Source organism: Oryctolagus cuniculus, chromosome 11, assembly GCF_964237555.1.
Source record: "Oryctolagus cuniculus chromosome 11, mOryCun1.1, whole genome shotgun sequence".
In the NCBI taxonomy this organism is placed as follows: Eukaryota; Metazoa; Chordata; class Mammalia; order Lagomorpha; family Leporidae; genus Oryctolagus; species Oryctolagus cuniculus.
In genome coordinates, this window is record NC_091442.1 from 38,238,589 (window position 1) to 38,257,224 (window position 18,636).

At 44.1% G+C, this 18,636-nt stretch overlaps 2 protein-coding genes across 12 annotated transcripts in view; one reads left to right on the plus strand and one right to left on the minus strand.

Moving 5' to 3' along the window:
- The window catches only part of TASP1 (taspase 1), a 504,811-nt gene that overhangs the window by 124,476 nt on the left and 361,699 nt on the right, over window positions 1-18,636 (minus strand). The gene's annotated exons all lie outside the window — the stretch shown is intronic.
- Window positions 1-18,636, plus strand: part of ISM1 (isthmin 1) — a 78,227-nt gene that overhangs the window by 37,420 nt on the left and 22,171 nt on the right. For 2 of the 3 annotated variants that reach the window (XM_002710968.5, XM_051846211.2), the window contains exon 2: window positions 11,872-12,111. In XM_002710968.5, the coding sequence (XP_002711014.1) occupies window positions 11,872-12,111 (240 nt within the window). Of the gene's footprint in view, window positions 1-4,095; window positions 4,156-11,871; window positions 12,112-18,636 lie in introns of all 3 variants that reach the window. The other variant, XM_051846210.2, reaches the window with a different exon arrangement.

The following is an 18,636-nucleotide window of genomic DNA, read 5'->3' on the forward strand; positions in this document are numbered from 1 at the left end:
GGATGGAAAATCTCTCTGTTTGTTCTGTTGCTCTGCCTTTCTCATAAAAGTAAATAAATAAAACTTTAAAAATAAGAGAAGAGGAGCTGGCACTGTGGCTCAACAGCTTAAGCCACTACCTGCAGTATGGCATCCCATATAGGCAACAGATCAAGTCCTTGCTGCTCCACTTCCATTTCACCTCCCTGCTAATGTGCCTAGGAAAGAAGCAGAGGTTGTCCCAAGTGCTTGAGCCCCTGCACCCATTTGGGAGACTCGGATGATGCTTCTGGCTTCTGGCTCCTGGCTTCAGCCTGGCCCAACCCTGGGTATTGCAGCCATTTGGAGAATGAACCAGCGAATGGGAGATCTCTCTCTCTCTCTCTCTAAAGATTTATTTATTTCAAAGTCAGAGTTACACAGAGAAAGAAGGAGAGGCAGAGGTCTTCCATCCATTGGTTCATTCCCCGATTGACCACAATGGCCAGAGCTACACCAATCCGAAGCCAGGAGCCAGGAGCTTCCTCCGGGTCTTCCCATGTGGGTGCAGGTGTCCAAGTCCTTGGGCCATCTTCCACTGCTTTCCCAGGCCATAGCAGAGAACTGGATCAGAAGTGGAGCAGCCGGGACTTGAACCAGCATCCATATGGGATACCAACACTTCAGGTGGTGGCTTTATCTGCTAAGCCACAGTTCCGGACCCTCTCTCTCTTTCTCTTTGCCTCTCCCCTCCTTTCTAACTTTGCCTTAAATAAATCTTTAAAAATAATTATAATAATAAAAGAACAAAAACCCAAGGGAAGTCTGGCTTACAAACTGTGGGGAGCAACCTGGACTAGACTGAGTTACTGGAATTAAGACTTATTCTATGCATCTGCTCTCCCACAATATGGCGCTGGGAGAGAAGAAAACAGCTTCTACACAGCTGCCTCCAGTTCAGCCAATAAACTGTAGGACTTGCTCCTGATTGGAGGAGAGCAGCGTACTTGGCGTGTGGGCAGCCGAGTTAGGATTGGCGGAGGAGGACTATAAAGGAGGAGAGAGACGGCATGCACCAGGAACATCTAAGGGGAACATCTAAGGGGAACACCTGTGCAGCCCCCGAGAGAGCCAGCCGGCGGTGTGCCGCTCCCCTGCGGAAGTGGGGAGTGTGGCAGGGGGAACCGCCCTTCCACGGAGGTGGAAGGGACAGTAGCCAACCCGGGAAGAACCAGCAGCAAACCCGGGGAGGGCCGAGCAGACGAAAGAACAGCGCAGGGTCCTGTGTCGTTCCTCCACGAAGAGGGGGAGCGACAACAAACTATGGTTCTCAATACTTGTTCCAACTTGGTAGTGCCTTGAACCACTATTCAGATGGAAATATTTTATAGAAGACAAAAAAGCAAAACAGTGTTGTGAAACAGTCAATAGGTGGCAAATTGTGGAGTCATAAATAGGAGTTAAATAATTCTCTTCCTGACATTGAAACTATCCCATCCTTAAGAATTTCTCACTTTCTACCTTGTATTTTATATGTGTCTAAGCATTTATTAACTTTCCCTCTAGAGTCTGCACTCTGTGAAGACAAAAAACTAACAAAACAGAATTTTCATAATGTTAAAAACATGAGCCTTGGACAACAGTAAATTGGAATAAACACCATGTTGAAGATTTATTTAGCCAATTAGTGAGGAAGCTAGCAAGATGTGAATGTTATTTCAGAGAATTTGAGGAATATCTATTTGCAAAGTTAGTTGTGAAAAACCACGATGAAGTAAACAAATTGAGTTAATGTCCTATAAATCCATAAAATAGTAAGCTCTGAGTTGCTGTTTCTACTTGACAACAAAATTTGCATTTCTACAGGATGAAAATCTACCAGTTATCACACATAACTTTAACTTAGACCCTAATCAATAGTAAATAACAGGCCAATCAAAGACATTTGCTACAGAATTAAACATAAGCCCAAGATACTGTGCCCCAGCATGAGCTGGTAAACTTACAGTCAACCTTTCACTTCATTTCCAAGCTTTGGATAATTTGTGTTAGTAAGCCATGTTCATTTGGAACTGTCTTAATCCAACACAGAACCTGATACAGAATACAAAGTGTTTGTTTGAATGAGGAAGTGTTTGTTGAATGAGCCCATGAGTGGAACTAACATCCCTGCCATTCATAGAAAAAGGTTAACCTAGCTAAGCCAATGGCCCACAATTGCATCAGCTGTCAGTGTTCCAGTCTAGGATCAAGCCATTTGCCTGGAAGAGGACAGAACTATAGCCCAAACAAGACCAATCTATGTAGACAGATGGTAAAGGGAACCGGTCCTGGTGGTATATAGCTTTCTCTTCACCTCAGGCCACATTCAGCCGATGATAGCTATAATAGTTTTATAATGTCAGTAGGGGTTCCCTAATAAATGAGCACTACTAGTTTCTGGCGGCCCACAGAGCTGTTCAGGTGCATCATGAAAGTGCAAGGAAGAACTGTTAAGTCCCAGGCCTGAGTCTGAAAAACTGGCAGCAGAGCTGTTAACACAAGAAGCACATGTAGATGAAGGAAGGAGCAGGCAGGGGGTTGGGATTTCCCAACAGGTTTTACCCAGCTTTGAGTTACTAGGTAGAAAGATAAGAAAAAGCAGACATTTCTAGATATGAAAGAGAGTTTCTACATTTTCAGCAACCAAAATCATCCGATTTTTGTTTAATCTTCCCACCCTCAATTTTATGTTTTCAACATTTGGAATAAGCTTTGTTTACCTGTAATTGTTGTGAAATCATTTATCCAGAACAAAGGTCTTTTGAGGCTTCCATTCCAAGCATATCAAAACTGAATAGACTGCGAGGTTTTCTGTGGTTCCCATCCTACCTCGCCATGGCCTTGTTACAGAAGCAGTAACTGAGTTTCTGTATCAGTTAGCTTTTGCTGTGTAACAAGCCACTCAATTCAGTAGCTGAAAACCACAAACATTTATTGTTTCCTGTGATTCTCTGGCTCAGCTGGGTGGCTCTTCTTCAGCCAGGGCTGGGTAGTCTGAGTGACTGCTCAGTGGCAGGCTGGTTGGTAAGAGAGAGCTTGTCCCTGTCCTCTAGGTCTCTCACCACTCAGTCTAGTTCAAGCTTCTTCACAGTGGTCTCAGGATTCCAAAATCAACAAAAGCAGGAAAACTCCGGTGCCAAGCACTTTTCAGGTCTCTGCTTGTTGTCCCTATGACCACAGTAGTCAGCATAGCCAAGCTCAAAGATAGTATGGGAGACAATTAACAATTCAAGTTATGGACATTTAGAGAGAGGAAGAATTTATAGACATTTCTGCAAACCTGGCTACTTCAGGTGCAGATGTATATTAACGTAACAGAACTTACAAACTAGAGAGAGACAATGCTAGAATGCAGCCCAGGCCGCTTAACTCCTGGTTTAGGCCCACTTCATTATACCATGTGCCCTTTTCCAGGATTCCAAGGTTAAGGTCCCATTCCCTTTAACATCTCTGTAAGAGGTACTTGGAGCAGATAGATTTACGGTAGGTGTCAATGACAGATCTTGACTTTGGATGCTGAGAAGAATCCAAACCCTTGAGTAGAATAAGAGCTCTGTGTGAGGGTCCCCTGACCACCTCTTCCCTAGGCCTCGGCCTCTGAACTTTGCCATTCCATGCTCTTTGGCTTGTCTTCCACAGTCTCCTTCCTGACAGCAGGACACTAGCCATGGCCTGGACCTCGGGTCCCCCTTATTTCATGTAGGAAACACAGATTCACCATAGGGAATGTTTGCCTGCTGTGTCTCTTTGTCCTGTTCAACACCCTGTCTCTGGTCAAGGGAGACCTCAGACTTTGGGGCCCATTAGGCATACCAGTGATTCGGTGTGTCTTCCAATTGATCCTGGAAAATGGGTCTTAGATACTTACTACTCTGTTTTCTTTGCTGTCGATGGAGAATGTGCCACTTGAAAAATCAGCAATATTCCATACTAATTAAAATATTTGCTCAAAATGTGACTTCAAGGGGAGCCTGAGAGCTTTGATGTGACCAAAGAGGAGGGATGAAGCCCCCTGGTGGCCACCCTCGGTCTGTCCATTCTAGCCCTAAGCAAGTTAGCTCTGGCCTCAAGTTCTGACATTCTTCTTGCTCTTAGCTTAAGCCTGAGGACGGCTGGCCTGACACCCAGATGGATTTATCAAACTGCTCCTTCCAGGTAAGTCTGCCATTCCTCTTGAGAAAAGTTTTGGAAAACATAGTTTTTCCATCTCCTCACATTTTCAAAAATGCTTTAGATGATGCGTGAAGGCTTTTATGGCCAAATTGGCTCTCTGTGCATCTGCTACTGTTTACATGTTTGCTTCGAGTTGAAAGAGTTACTTGAGCTTCATTTTAATTCATTCTTTAGCCTCTCAGAACATAAAGGAAATGGGTCTTGGAAAGTTACCACTCTGTTTTCTTTGCCAGCAATGGAGAAAGCAGAATTTGAAAAATCACCAATAATCCACACATTTTCAAGATCAAAGCAGTTTATAGATGCATTCAAGACAAGCCAGTGAAGGGTTGCCTCCCATGTTTTTCAGCCTGCCCCAAGAGTCTTCAGTTAGGAGGGACTCACAGGCGTGGGTGCCTCTCCCTTCCCAGGGCCTTCTTTCTGCTCAAGTGCACCGAGTTGACCATTCTTCATGTCTTGTAAGGCGTCGCCTGAGATCATAAGTCAGGTCACTCCCAAGCCCTAAAGTAAACATCCTCATGATGCATTCTGCCACCATAAGGAGAGATTCCTCAGCTATTAGTCAGACTTTGAGCACAGGCTCTGTTCCCACCCAGGATTGCAATGTCCCTGCATTCTTGAAACATGATGTGCCTGTGTCATGAGCTCCCAGGGGAGCCCCTTTGTCTTCAAGGTCCCCCCAGCAAAGATTGGAGCATATGTGTGGCCATTTCTCCTCTGTCAGACGCATTGCATTTTCATGCTTGCTCTAAAATAGTGCTACTGCTATTTACTCTGCTCCTGCTGCCTGAAGGGGACTGATCACCATCAGCACGGGCAGAGCCGAGGTGGAAGTCGGTGGGCCTTGCCGGGCAGGTATTCAGGGTGCACAGTTTCTTCCCTGTGGATCTTGACTGCCTTTTTCCAGCACTTCACAGACCAAGTCTCCACCCCCCTCTGCTGCCACTGCTATGATGATGACCTCCGTGCCATCTTCTTGAGCACTGGGGATAAGTGTGCCACCTGGACCAAGTAGATTTCACCGTCTGAAACACACTGTATTCATTCCTTTGTCTTTCTCTTCCCGGGAGTGCCGGCCAGCTCCTCAATCATGTGTAAAGATAATCAGTGCCCTTTTATTCTTTTCTCTCCCCAAATGGGGAAACTTGTACTCTTTCTTTTGAAATCCCACCACTGGTATTCTTGAACTTATTTTTAGATGTGTGGAAATGTTCCAGACGAAACCGATGCCCAGCACAGATAAAGCCCAGGGTGTGTTTATCATGGGTAAAGGAACACTGAGTGTTTTAATGTGGCAGGAGCACAGCCATATGCCTGAGTGCAGTATGGCTTCCTTTAATCTGGAAAAAGGAAACAAGCGTTGTCGATAATAATATGCAGATGTCCACATTGCTAATTAGCTATATTGTTAGTATGCTTTAAGGAGAGAGGCTACAGTGACGTTAATTATAATCTCTGTTGTTTGTTGTTCAAAGTCTATGAGACCAAATGCATTGCTAATAATATCTTCTTTAATATCCTCAATAGAAGATTCCTGGATGTTTTTTTTCTTTAGAATCCCACATAAAAGCCACAGTAGGAGTAATGAGGCCTGCAGCCTGAGCCTAATTAAAACAAAATCTAACGAGGTCCTTAGCCATTATTATCATCAACTAGGACTTATTGGGTGCCCCCTAAACTTGTGGAATTAAGGGGTGTGGAGCTTGGAGATTGCATATATGGCCTGTTCTTTGCTCTCCAGAAATTTGCCAGCCAATCTGCCTCCAAGAAGCCTGCCTGGTTGTGCTAATCTGAGAATAGTTACCAGACTTAAAAACAAAAAGCACTAAAACTTTCCTAGACAGAAACAATTTTGTCCTAGTTTGTGCCTCTTCTGAAGGTTCTGGAAGGGATTAAATCAGCCCTGTTTTCACACACCAGGCTTTGGTTGCTGTTTGCAGAATAGAGCAGGTGGCTATTTGCAGGCTGGGACAACTATGCTTAGCACATTGTTTTTTCCCAAAGTGGATCCATCACCCATTTTCACATCTTGTTCTTCTCCTTCAACGTGAGCATCCTAATTTGTTCTGTGGCTTTGTTTCCCAAACAGCCTCACTCCTTTGTGTTCATCTGTCTATGCCAAGTGACCAGCTAAGGGAGTGTGGCCATTCTGACCACTCTGGCCCTTGATGTGGCTGTGGTGACCCACCTTGGTCACGAGGACAGCCAAAATGAGCAGCTGCAGCCTTGCAGTGGCTGGAGGCAGTAGTTGGACATCCTTGGTCCTAGATCAGTGATGTACTCAAGCATATAGGACACAAATGACTGAAGCATCTGGGGTGTCATCTTAGAAATTGCACTCATCCTACAGATGACAGATTGTCTTTCCTCAGTTCACCTCAACAGAGTTCTCCTGGGGCATTCATGGCCAGGCTGTGAGAGAGAAGGAGTAGGGAGGAGGTCTCAGCATCACGCCGCTGCCTCCAGCCTCCAAGTGACCTGGAGAAAGCCACAGGGGAATGGCAGCCTAGTGACACGGTCACAACACACTATATGATGGAAATTTCTATGACAAAACCCTGTTGAGCTGAGATCTCTGAGTATTGGACCTGATGTTTTATTGCTGGACTCAGTTGTCTCATCTCAGGACAACAGAGTGGTTCTGATTGTTAACACCGACCCATTCCAGCTCTGAAGTACAAACCAGGCCCTGTCAGGCCAAGGAGTCCTTTGCTAGGGTCACAATGCTCCCCGACATGCATCCCCTCCACTGTTCTCTTCACTGGCTTTACCTGTATAACTTCTACTTCCTTGTCAATCTTGGCTCCAAACATTTCTTCTACAGGAAAACCCTTCTTTCTTTTTAGTACCAATTTTTAAAGTACTGAGTTTTATAATGCCTTGGTATTGGTTATAGTGGTTTTTCTGTCCTTTATGAATATCATTCTGGGCTCCTGGGTTTTCATAGATGCAATGAGCATTAGTCATATAGTCTTTTTTTATGCCCAAACTGTCTGATCTTTGAGCAGTGGGAGGCCTTCAAACTGGCCCCTGCATTCTTTCAAGGGAAGCCTATTAGCCACTGAAAGTGTCCTTGATTTCTGGTGCATCTATACTTTTCCTGCCTAAGCTCTGTATTCAGCCATTTGTCCAAGGAACACTGGTTCCTTTTAATGAGATCAGACCCCTTGAAATTTAATGACAGTATTTTAGAACTTTAAAGAAAACATTTCATTACACAGTGAGCAATAGATTTGGGAAATGTAATGTACAGATGCTGAAACAATGAAAAGATTGTGCAAATATATCTGGAAGGTATGGATAGCAGATTTAGAATATGCTATTAGGACAGACCACTGCATCATAGCCTGACTTCCATAGTGAATTTCACCATGTTTCTTTAAATGCCCTGTAGGTACCTCAAATGCAAAGAACAGAAAACCCAACAAAGGCCCACTTAGCTATGCAGGGCTTTTCACGTTTTATTGGTTGTCATAGCTCTAAAATTAGAATCACAAGAGAGAATATTGCTACTAGCACTGGCACATTGTCAGTGTTAACATACGTGTTAATGGTGAAAGGCATCTGAAGGTCACCCTTCCAGGGCTGGTATGATGATTCTAAAATGCCATCAGGGACCCAGGCCCCTCCATCTTTCTTGTCAGCAACAGCCTTCATCCTCATGTCTGCCAGCTGCCTCATTTGACTCTTAGCACTGTGTCCTTGTTTCAAGCAGAAGACAGAAACACAAAAGGCACAACTCAATGTGCCTTCTTCTCAGCAGTTCTACCCACCACCTTCCTATTATTCCCACTGGACAGAACTGTGTCAGGTGTCACATGGTCTCCTCAGCTGCAATGGAGGCTGGGAAATGTAGTTTTCACTAGATGTATTGCTATCTGAAACAAGCTGTGAGTAAAAGAAAAAAGAAGAGGGAATGGACATAGGGTAGGCAATTGCTATGCCTGCCACAATACTGCCATCTCAGACAAAAATAGCAGACTTCAAGGACATGATTTTTTTTCTATTTCTATTTTAGATAATTGCTTCTAAAATAATGAAGAGACAGGAGCTGTGTGTAAAAGTGGGGAAAATTTGACCAAAACAGATGACCTGTCTCAGCAGTTGAACAGTATATGTGCATAGACATTATAATAGCATTAATTCCTGTTTTTATTTTCATTTTCATTGAGAGTTACAACACTAAAATCAGAGTCATGAAAGGGGACCTTGCTACTGATGCTGCAGCATTGTCAGTGCTGACAGATCGAAGGTCAACTCAGAGAAACACAATGAGGAACGAAATATCTTCCATACTGAGCAGGTTCCTCTCATGTCCCTTTAACTCATTATGAATTATCCCTTTGATTCATTGCCCCTTTAAATAAAATGGACTTTATAAAAGCTTGGGAAGAATGAAATTTCTCTTCTTAAATTTCAGAACGTTCCTAAGATATTAACACAGAGACTAGTGTTTGCTTCTCTGACTAAAACATGAGCTACTAGAGCCAGTGTTGTGACACAGCAGGTGAAGCCACCACTTCCAGTCCTGGCATCCCATATCAGAGTGCCATTTGAGTCCCAGCTGCTCTGCTTCAGAGCCAACTCCCTGCTAATATGCCTGGGAGAACAGTGGAAGATGGTCCAACTCCTTGGGCTCTTAACAACCACATGGGAGACCCAAATGGAATTCTAGGCTCCTCGCTGCAACCTGGCCCAGTCCTGGTTGTTATGGCCATTTGGAGAATAAGACAATAGACAGAAATCTCTCTCTCTCTCTCTCTCTCTCTCTCCTCCCTCCACCCTCCCTCTCTCTCACTCTGCTTTTAAAATAATAAAGTATTTTACTCTTCACTTTAAGATCTGCCTCTTCTAAGAATCCTCACCCTGCTAGAATACCTTTGTGTGTAGATGCTCATTGAGTGTTCTGGGTAACAACTGGAGTGATGGCCTCAGTCAGGACCTCAGGTGGAGACGCTGCAAGGAGGATGCGCCATGTGTCTCCTTGAAAAGAGACACGGACTTTTCCTTGTGTTGCTAGCAGTTCCCACCTGCCATCTCCTGCTCCAGGTTTAAAATCTTGGTGTCCAAATAATGTCCATTCCCAAATGTTGTTCATGATTGAATAAAATGAAGTTTCATTCTTAGACACCATTCCCCTATCCTATTCCAGTTTCTGAGTTGGGGGCATGCCACTGCTGGGAGCCAAGTTCTTGGTTAAATGTGATTGGAAGAGGAGTAAGAATTATTCAGATATTCAGAGACTGGGATTAGCATTTCTTTGTTACTTTCCACCTTTTAAATGCTTCGCAAACACTGAGGGGTGTGTGTGTGTGTGTGTGTGTGTGTGTGTGTGTGTGTGTAGGGGGGGCGGGGTTGGTGAGATGGTTGGAAAGAGATAGAGAAATGCCACAGTTGTGTGCATAACTCAAGCCAAACAAAACTTTAGCCCCAGTCTAACTATTCCCAGCAGGGGCACTTGTGGCCTGAATTACCCAGCCAATGGCCCTAATGCTACATTTCTCTTTGCCTATGCAGACAAAACCCAACTGAAGCTTTCTTGAGCATCCTGCTGTGGGGTTCATGCCTGTCATTAACTGCTCTTTTTTACACGGAAGGTCATGGGGCCATTGAAAGGTTAAGGAGTTTGCTTGGTTTAATGCTAAGCCAGGATCACCCTGTGGTAATGGTTTTTTTCTACCAGGAAAACCCAAGCATCAGATTGAGAAATCAATCAGATTCAGGCCTTATTTTTTAGACATCTAAGCAAAATGGTAAATAGCAGCAAAAATACATGCCTTACCTCTTCTTGTAAAATATGTTTCATCACAGGGGAAAGAAAAGAGAAAGAGGCTCTATTTTTAAAACTTTTATTTATTTACTTATGTTCTTTGAAAGACTGAGCGATCTAGACAGACAACTAGAAACCTCCCATTCACTGGTTCACTCCCCAAATGCCTACAACGGTTGGGGCTGGGCCAGGGCCAGATCAGGGCAGGAGTAGCAAACTCAACCTGGGTCTCCCACATGGGTGCCAGGGACCTAACTACTAGTGCCATCAACCTCTACCTGCCAGAATGCACATTAGCTGGAAACTGGAATTGGGAGTCAGAACTGGAAGTTGAACCCAGGAACTGAGATATGGGATGTGAGCATTTCAAGCAATGTTTTAGCCACTGTGACCCAAGAACTCTATTTTTAACCCAGTTAAGCAGTATGCCTTGTATGTTGCTACAGCGAAATTAGGGTTTGATTAGCAGAAATACCTAAAACAATTGGGAAACAAATTCTGGCTTCCTTTTGAAATTAGCATTTCTAAATATTGGGTCAGGAATTTTCCATGAGAATCCAACTATCCTTCCTAACACTGTTGGGGAAGTTTTAGGATTGGCAATCTGGAAACAATTATATTCAATTATCTCCCCCTTTGGTTATGATAAATAATCTTATGGTCTTATGTTAAGGAAATAGTTGGGGTCTCTCCCCCACCCCCTGCTGGGCTCAGTAAAAGAATAATACATTTGGCTTCTGTTGCAGTCAGCCATGCCTCAGAATGCCAAGGCAACTCCCTCCACAGGGATGTGCCAGAAGACACAAACCATGGCAGAGGTGTCTGGAAAGGTGAACAAAGACACTGCCCCTGGCCACATCTCCTGAGCAAAAGCAAAGGGCAAGCTAAAACATGCTAAAGAGTTGCCAGCTCTCCCCTCTGTCACCGCATGCTTTAAAGGGGAGACTTGCTTTTCTGAGTCCTCCTCTTGATTTCTTCCAACATTCACAAAGGTGCTCTGTGTATGTTTCTCCTCGGGCTGTTCTTGACCTTGGATACTCAGTTTTGAGTGTTTTGATACCAGATATAACCTTTTGGCTGGGTCAAAGGCACTGCCATTGTAAGGGGAGGAGGGAGGGCAGGAAGCGGAGGCAAGTGTGTGTGGAGACAGTGTGCTGGAATACACACTCCCAAACCCCAAAACATCCCCAAAGAATAACAAGAACATTAGCCACTGACCCAAACACTGGTGAAATTCTATCTCCACATCTCCCAACACCAGTAAACATGGAAATACCATCCCTGAAGGAGTGGGGGAAGCCTCCAATGAGAGCTCCAGGGAGAATGGGAGGTGGAGAAGAAGGGTTGGTTTGGGGAAAGAATCCAGCAACTTCTACACTTTTCAATCTCTAGAAAAATTTTCCCCCAGAGATACTAAATAGAGATAGTTTTCACTATCTGGGAAAAACACTGGACTTGCACTTTTTGGAATAAAAACATTAAATTGCAGAATGCCATTTTTATCACATTTTCTTTGGCTATCCCCATCACTTCATCCTCATTTCAAATGGTTTTATCCGCTTCACTTTCCACCAGTTTCACTGACCTTTCTATTCCTCAGATTAGCCAACTTCATCCCTATCCTAGGCTGGTCTTATACGCTGTTCCCTCTTCTAGAAAATCCACCCCCCACCTCCAGTCTTACAAGGAGCTTCCCTCTGTTGTTCAGATCTTGTCCCAGGCATTACCTTCACGGAGAGGCTGGGAGACGTTTCCTGACCTTTATCTTTTTTGAATAGAGAAAAGCCAACCATGAGGTAGTGGAATGAGTTGGGAATACCTTGCTGGCTTGATTCCAGTTACTGGACTTCTCCTTATTCCTGAGGTTAATGGGCTGTTAAGGGTGGCATTTTTAAATCGTGTATCTCCTGTTCGTTTGTTTGTTTTAGAACAACTTCAACATGGAGAGTGACTCCACGTTGGAAACCCACTTTCCTCTCTCCAAGGAAGCAGCAGGGGAGCATCCAGACGACCGGACTGCACACCAGCCCTTCCCCAGACAGCGATTCCAGCAAGAGACGGGGCGTCCTTCACTGCAAAGAGATGGCCCCAGATCCTTTCTCCTTGATCTACCAAACTTTCCAGATCTTTCCAAAGCTGATATCAATGGGCAGAATCCAAATATCCAGGTAATTCTGGGCAGCTGTAGGTCTGCAGAAAATGAAATAGTCTATCTTTGTTTCCTGATCTGATTCCAATGGAAACTGCTGCCTTGCCTTATTTTTCTTCTTAACTCCTCAATGAATTCTGCTTGGGATCATGACATCACCATAGTAACAGTGTTCCATTTCATCTGTGCAACACCCTTTTATAAAAAAATACATTTATTTATTTATTTGAAAGGATTACAGAGAGAAGGAGAAACAGAAAAAGATTTTTCCACCTGCTAGTTTACTCCCCAGATGGTTGCAATGACCAGGGATAGCCCAGCCCAAAACCAAGAGCCTGGAACTTCATCTGGGTCTCTCTTGTAGGTGGCAGGAGCCCAAGCACTAGGACCATCTTCTGCTGCTTTCCTAGGTGCACTAGCAGGGAGCTGGATGAGAAGTGGGGCAGCCAACTGGTGCCCTTCAGTGATGCCAACATTGCAGGCAGTGGCTTAACATGTACCACAATGCCGGCCCCATAATAATGGCACCATTATTTATGAACCACTCAAAAAAGAAAATGCTGCTAATTTTTTTTTAATTTCTTATTTAGTAAATATAAATTTCCAAAGTACAGTTAATGGATTACAATGGCTCCCCCACCCATAATTTCCCTCCCACTCACACCCCTCCCATCTGCCGCTCCCTCTCCCATTCCATTCACATCAAGATTCAGAAAATGCTGCTAATTAAAGTATGACCCATCAAGGATTATAAGTTACATCCTAATTCTAGAGATACTGAAATATAAAACAAAACCAAATAATATGCCCTGAAATTTATGAAGTGTGGCAGCTACAGAATGGGCCAATTTGACATGTGAATAGTCTAGGCAAACCACAGTTCATTTCAAAGCACCTGGGAAGTCAATTTCTTTTCTTTCTTTTTTTTTTTTTTTTTTTTTTTTTTTTTTTTTTTTTACAGGCAGAGTTAGACAGTGAGAGAGAGAGAGACAGAGAGAAAGGTCTTCCTTTTTCCATTGGTTCACCCCCCAAGTGTCTGCTACGGCCAGTGCGCTGCGCTGATCCGAAGCCAGGAGCCAGGTGCTTCCTCCTGGTCTCCCATGCAGGTGCAGGGCCCAAGGACCTGGACCATCCTCCACTGTACTCCCTGGCCATAGCAGAGAGCTGGACTGGAAGAGGAGCAACCGGGACAGAATCCAGCGCCCCAACCGGGACTAGAACCCGGTGTGCCGGCGCCGCAAGGTAGAGGATTAGCCTAGTGAGCTGCGGCGCCAGCCAAGTCAATTTCTCTTGATACTCCTCTAGCTTTCCTTCCTCACCAGAAACTCCTTTTGGAAGGTGGCAACCTTTAGTATCTTGAAAGTGTAAATGACTGATAAATTTTTTGATAAGAGGAAGGAAGATGACAACAGAAGTTCCTAAGGGGGCAATGAATCTGTTCCACTAAGATCGTATTGGACCACTAAGATCATATTGGATGAAGCAGAGAGAAGTGGGAGGTAAGGGAAAGAGTGCCTGGGATTGAATATAATAGCACTGCCCGCACTGAAGCAGCACATTTTTATCATTTACAAATCAAATGGTGATCTGATTTGACCCTCCCAACATGCTAATGAGGGAGACAATGTACCTGTCACTTTTTTCAGTGATATAAATAATGCCAGAGGTACCCAGGAAGTTACTATTTGTTTTCTCAAGGTCATATGACTAGTAAATCATAGTTGTCAGATTCAAATCCAGGCTCTCAGACTCCCAGGAATTCTCACTCTACCAATTCATGAATGTAACTTGTACCTCCCTCCATTTCTTCCTAACAATGGACTCTATGATGGCTGAAGGAGGCTCACCCCCAGGCAGTCTAGCCCCTACCTTGCCCATGTCCTCCTGTGTCTGCATCCATGCTTTTAAGCTTTACTCTGAATTCTTCTCGATTGTGTAGGTGCAGCTTTTTCTTATCCTTCCTCTCAGTACCAAATGTCAATTAGTAGCCAACATGGCATAGAGTTGCTGAACATGGCCTCAGCAACTCATTAACTAAGTGCTCTCTCACTCACTTGCTTAAACATTCTTCTCTCTCTCTCTCTCTCTCTCTATCTTTATCTCTCTCGCTATCTCTCTCTCTCTATCTCTCTCTCTGCTTCTTTTCTCAGACTAACACCTTCTGCATGATACAGTTTAACACCAGGTTTCCTTGACCAGAGTTGTTTTGCTTATAACACCAATGTCATGCTGTCTAGTGAAAGTCATTGAGACACACAACTTAATTAGAATGTATCAACCAGCCCCTGCCTATACAAAACTCTGCATTAGGTTACAGGAAACTAAGAAATATAAGACTCCTTTCCTCCAGAAAATGACATAGGTGTGACCCTCACGGCTACCACATAAAACAGTGCCAGGAGCATCATGGAAACTGAGGAGGAGAAGATCCCAGTAGTAGGAAGAAGTAGGACAGGGCTCTGTGGATGATACAGCAGTTAAAAATGTCTTAGAGGCCACTCTTTGACAGCCCATATGCGGAGATCAATGTATGCCTCAAATTAACATTTGTGATGAGTCTTGTAGTATTCTAACTGATGACCTGAAGAACAGGCCTTTCTCTGATCCCCCCTCTCTGGGAACGAGCCACATGATCCTCTCATAAAACACAATGGATCCACACAGGGGAGGTGTAAATTGGCAAAAAAGTCACAGACATCTCCATACCATTGTTCAACATTGCAACCAATCACAGCTTCATCTATAGGAAGTAATTTTTAATTGATTACTTGATTTTATGGGTTCCAGGACCAGACAGCAGTTACCTCAATGGTGCTTATGTCAAGCCCAAAACAATCTTAATTTCACCATGTCTAGCATTTTCCCCCAGAGGCCAGAAGTAAAATTGTGGTTCTTAGTGCTGAAGATTGAACTATTAGTGTAATAGATTTAAGAATTACCAATGTAACCCTACAGGGAAATGTCTGGATATAAGGACAATAGAAAGCTGCAAAGGAAGAGTTCTCTTGCTGAAAAGTTACTGGATGCCTGCACTCTACCAGACAATCAAGTTTCAGGCAGAACTTTCAGGATCCCCTTTCTCTCTTCCAGATACATCCTCCTATTTGGAACTGTCTATCTCCTACCAGACCCACATGGGCCTAAATGGTGCAGAAGAACCATGGGGCAATGACAGTTGGTATTCACAGAGCTAGGAATCTAAGATTACTTTGGTGGTAGGGGGCGGAGGGAGGCAGGGAGGGAGGGGTAACCATGATGTGCTTAGCCTTTCTCCAGCCCTTGTGATAGATTTGTGTGTTAATTCACTACAGCAGCCAAGATTACCATAGAGTTTTCATCATATAAGCAGCACTGGTTAGCTGATTGGGAAGTAAGGAACAATTCAGAACCGTCCTTCCTGGATTCCTGAGGAAGAAAGAAGCTGGGTGTGGAAGGAACCAAAGTGAGACAAAGGAGCACACAATAAATGCAGGATGAGTTATGGGAAACCACAATGGACCATGGTTGCTCACAGCATGAGATTCTCTCTGGCAAAGCTTCCTGGATTTTTTACAAAAGGCAACTTCTCCATAAGCTGTCCCAAAAGTATGAAATCTCTTCTGAGACTCCCAGCCACCTGCTTATACTGACTGAGAACAGGTGAAAAGTCATAATCAAAGCTTTGTTTTCACTGTGCATCACCCTGCTTTGGCCCAGAGACAAGACATTTACCTCCAGGTGGTGCTCCCAAAATGGAAGCTTTGGAGGACAGGGTGGAAGAATCAGATATACCCCTCAACAAGGTCTCCATATTTTTCTGGAGTTACCCTTTGGATAGCAAGGGTCACCTTAAATCCCAAAGGTTGAGATCTCCCAGCAGGTTATTGGCCAAATGGATTCAAAACTAGTGCATCTCCAAGCTAGAGACTGTTGAAGCTTAAAATCTAAAAAGAATGAGCCAATATCACCATTTTGACTACTGCCCAGTTTTTTCCATTCCTGGTTTATTCAATCCCTGTGTCTGTTCACCTTCAGCAAGCAGAAAAGAGGGTGGAGGCTACAAAAGTATTATTGATCTGAGGACTTGCTGCCTTAAAAAAAAAAAGAAAATTGAGGTACATTTCTGGAAGCCCACAAAAGATTGGTGCTGGTCACTCAGAAAGATGTTTAAAGAAAGAATGAAGCAGCTCCTACCCCCTGGGAGCACCAGCCCTATGTCTGCACGTAAGCGTGTGTGCATGCATGTGTGCGAGCATACACAACACAGCTCTGGTGGTGCAGCCCCATGCACCACTGCACTTGAGTAAACCAGTTCCCTGGTGGTCCTTTAAATCATGAGGTGCTTTCTATAGGGGAGCGATGGTTTCTGTGTTGGCAACCCTAGCCCCTTCCTTAGAGCACTGCTTTTTTGTTGAAATCCACTGGTTTGACTCAGACAGATTCAGCCAAGCAGACAGCCCTGTTGGTCACTGCGGCCAGACAAAGCTTTTTCTCTCCCTGGGTAGTGGCGTGAAGACAGGTAAAGGGTGCCTCAGTGGGTCAGCTTCCACTGCCAGAGCCTCTGGTCTCATCTGCCTCTTTCCCTGGCCACTTGCTCCTTACCCTACCTGGTTATCCCTAACTACGGCCAGCAATTAGCACCCCTCTCTCTGAACCCCCACCCTCTCCCCTCTAGTTTCCCAGTTTTTCCCAGTCTTCTGGTCTGGATGTGCTGTCCTTCCCGCTTCTCCAAACTGCCATTGCTGAGCCCATGCCAGGGGCCATGTCCCTCTTGACCCCTTGACTTTTAAGGTGGGAAATCTTTATAAAAGCCTCAGCATCTGGAGAGTGTTTTTAATCCCCGTAAGTCAGGCTACCTCTGTCACAAGTGAATCCAATCTTCATCTTAAGACTAGCTTCAGGCTATGGAAGTGAGTGAAAAAATATACCAACAATGCACAAAATAGAAATGGACTCAAATGCCTGAACTGAGTCTCCATATTAAATTCAAAATAATACAAAATATGGGGTTTGTGTTTTTTTTTTAAATTTATTCAAGAAAGAAAGTAAATCTCCCAGGACAAGTTAGATGTGATCCATAGTATCCTTGGCTGAACTTCTGGTCAGCAACTGAGGTTCAGATAGCAAAGACAAAAATCTCAAAAATACACTCATTATTAGGTTTACTACTGTAGCTATTCATAACCAAATATTCCCATCTTCTGGATCAAGCTGAAATTAGGATTCATTTCAACCTGTACATTTCTGTCTTTTCTGTCCAAGAGAGGGACTTAAAAACAGTCATGTAAAGGCATCTTTCCCTTGCGCCCACTTATTCACATGGCTGTAGGCCTCCTGAGTGCATGAGATACAATCAGATGAGTTGGCCGGGGCTACAAATGTTGTACATTCTTCTATCTCTGATTCCACCTCCTCCTTTTGCTCTAAAATGCTTTTGGAATGTCAGGCCTGGTTAGGTACGAACAAATAAATGCCTGTGCCCAGGACATGGACCTGTGCATCCCCAGGAACAAAACTGCACTACTCAGATTCTCATGGGGCACTACTGTGCACAGCATGAGCTGTTCGGTCAAACTGTCCTGTGCTTGGGATCTGACACCACTCTTTAGTCAGCCAGACCTGGGCTCATGCAAGTTACTTTACCTCTGTGTGCCTCAGTTTCCTTGTCTATAGTATAGGAATGATCATATTACCGACAAGTACCTGTGTAGTATAAAAGCACATGTAGGAAAGGTTACCTGTGAGGATTAAATCAGATCATCCTTATGAAGCACTTTGCACAGGGCCATAACTAGTAGATGCTGGTTGTTGATGATGATGGGGATGATGATGACAGAGGAAACATGTTTAAAAATAATTTGGAAGAAGAACTACTTTGGGGATCCACCTTAACACTTTCCTTTGCTGTTTCCTTTGGGAACATGAATTCCCAAGCCGGTTTCTGTGCCTGAAACTTGGACCCAAGTTGTATAGAATGGGCAATCAGATTTGGCCAAGCATACTATAAACCTCACAGCATTAACCACAGTTAGTAGGGGTGGCCAACTCACTTTTAGAGCATTGGTGCATCTGGAGTGGGGGCAGAATTAAAAGCCTTCCTAGTCCATTTAGGAATCTTTTCATGGCAGTTGTCAAGGCAGAAAGGGTATCATGATCTGGATCCTAAACCTTTGCTGGAGACATATCCCCGGGTGCTCTGTACTCCTGAGAAAATCATTTTCCTCTTTGGGAAATAACAACCCACACCCACCTGGTCCCCACAGCTCACAAGACTTTGAGAACAGATGAGTGAGAAGATCTGCTGGGGTTCTGCATGGCTCCCAAGGGCTTTATCTTCATGGAGGCTTTTGTTTATTATCAGAATGAGAACTGTCTTAGTTTCTCTGTGGAAAGTGTTTTGCAGAACAAGACTGAAGAGTTTGTTTCTAATGAAAGTATTAACTATTAAGAGAAGGAAGCTGATCAGGGTACATTGAATCTTGTCCCCATTTCCCAATTTTGGACAGAATTCTCCAAATTAACACCTTGTTTTGGACTCCTTTACTTAGAATAGGGGGGATTCTGC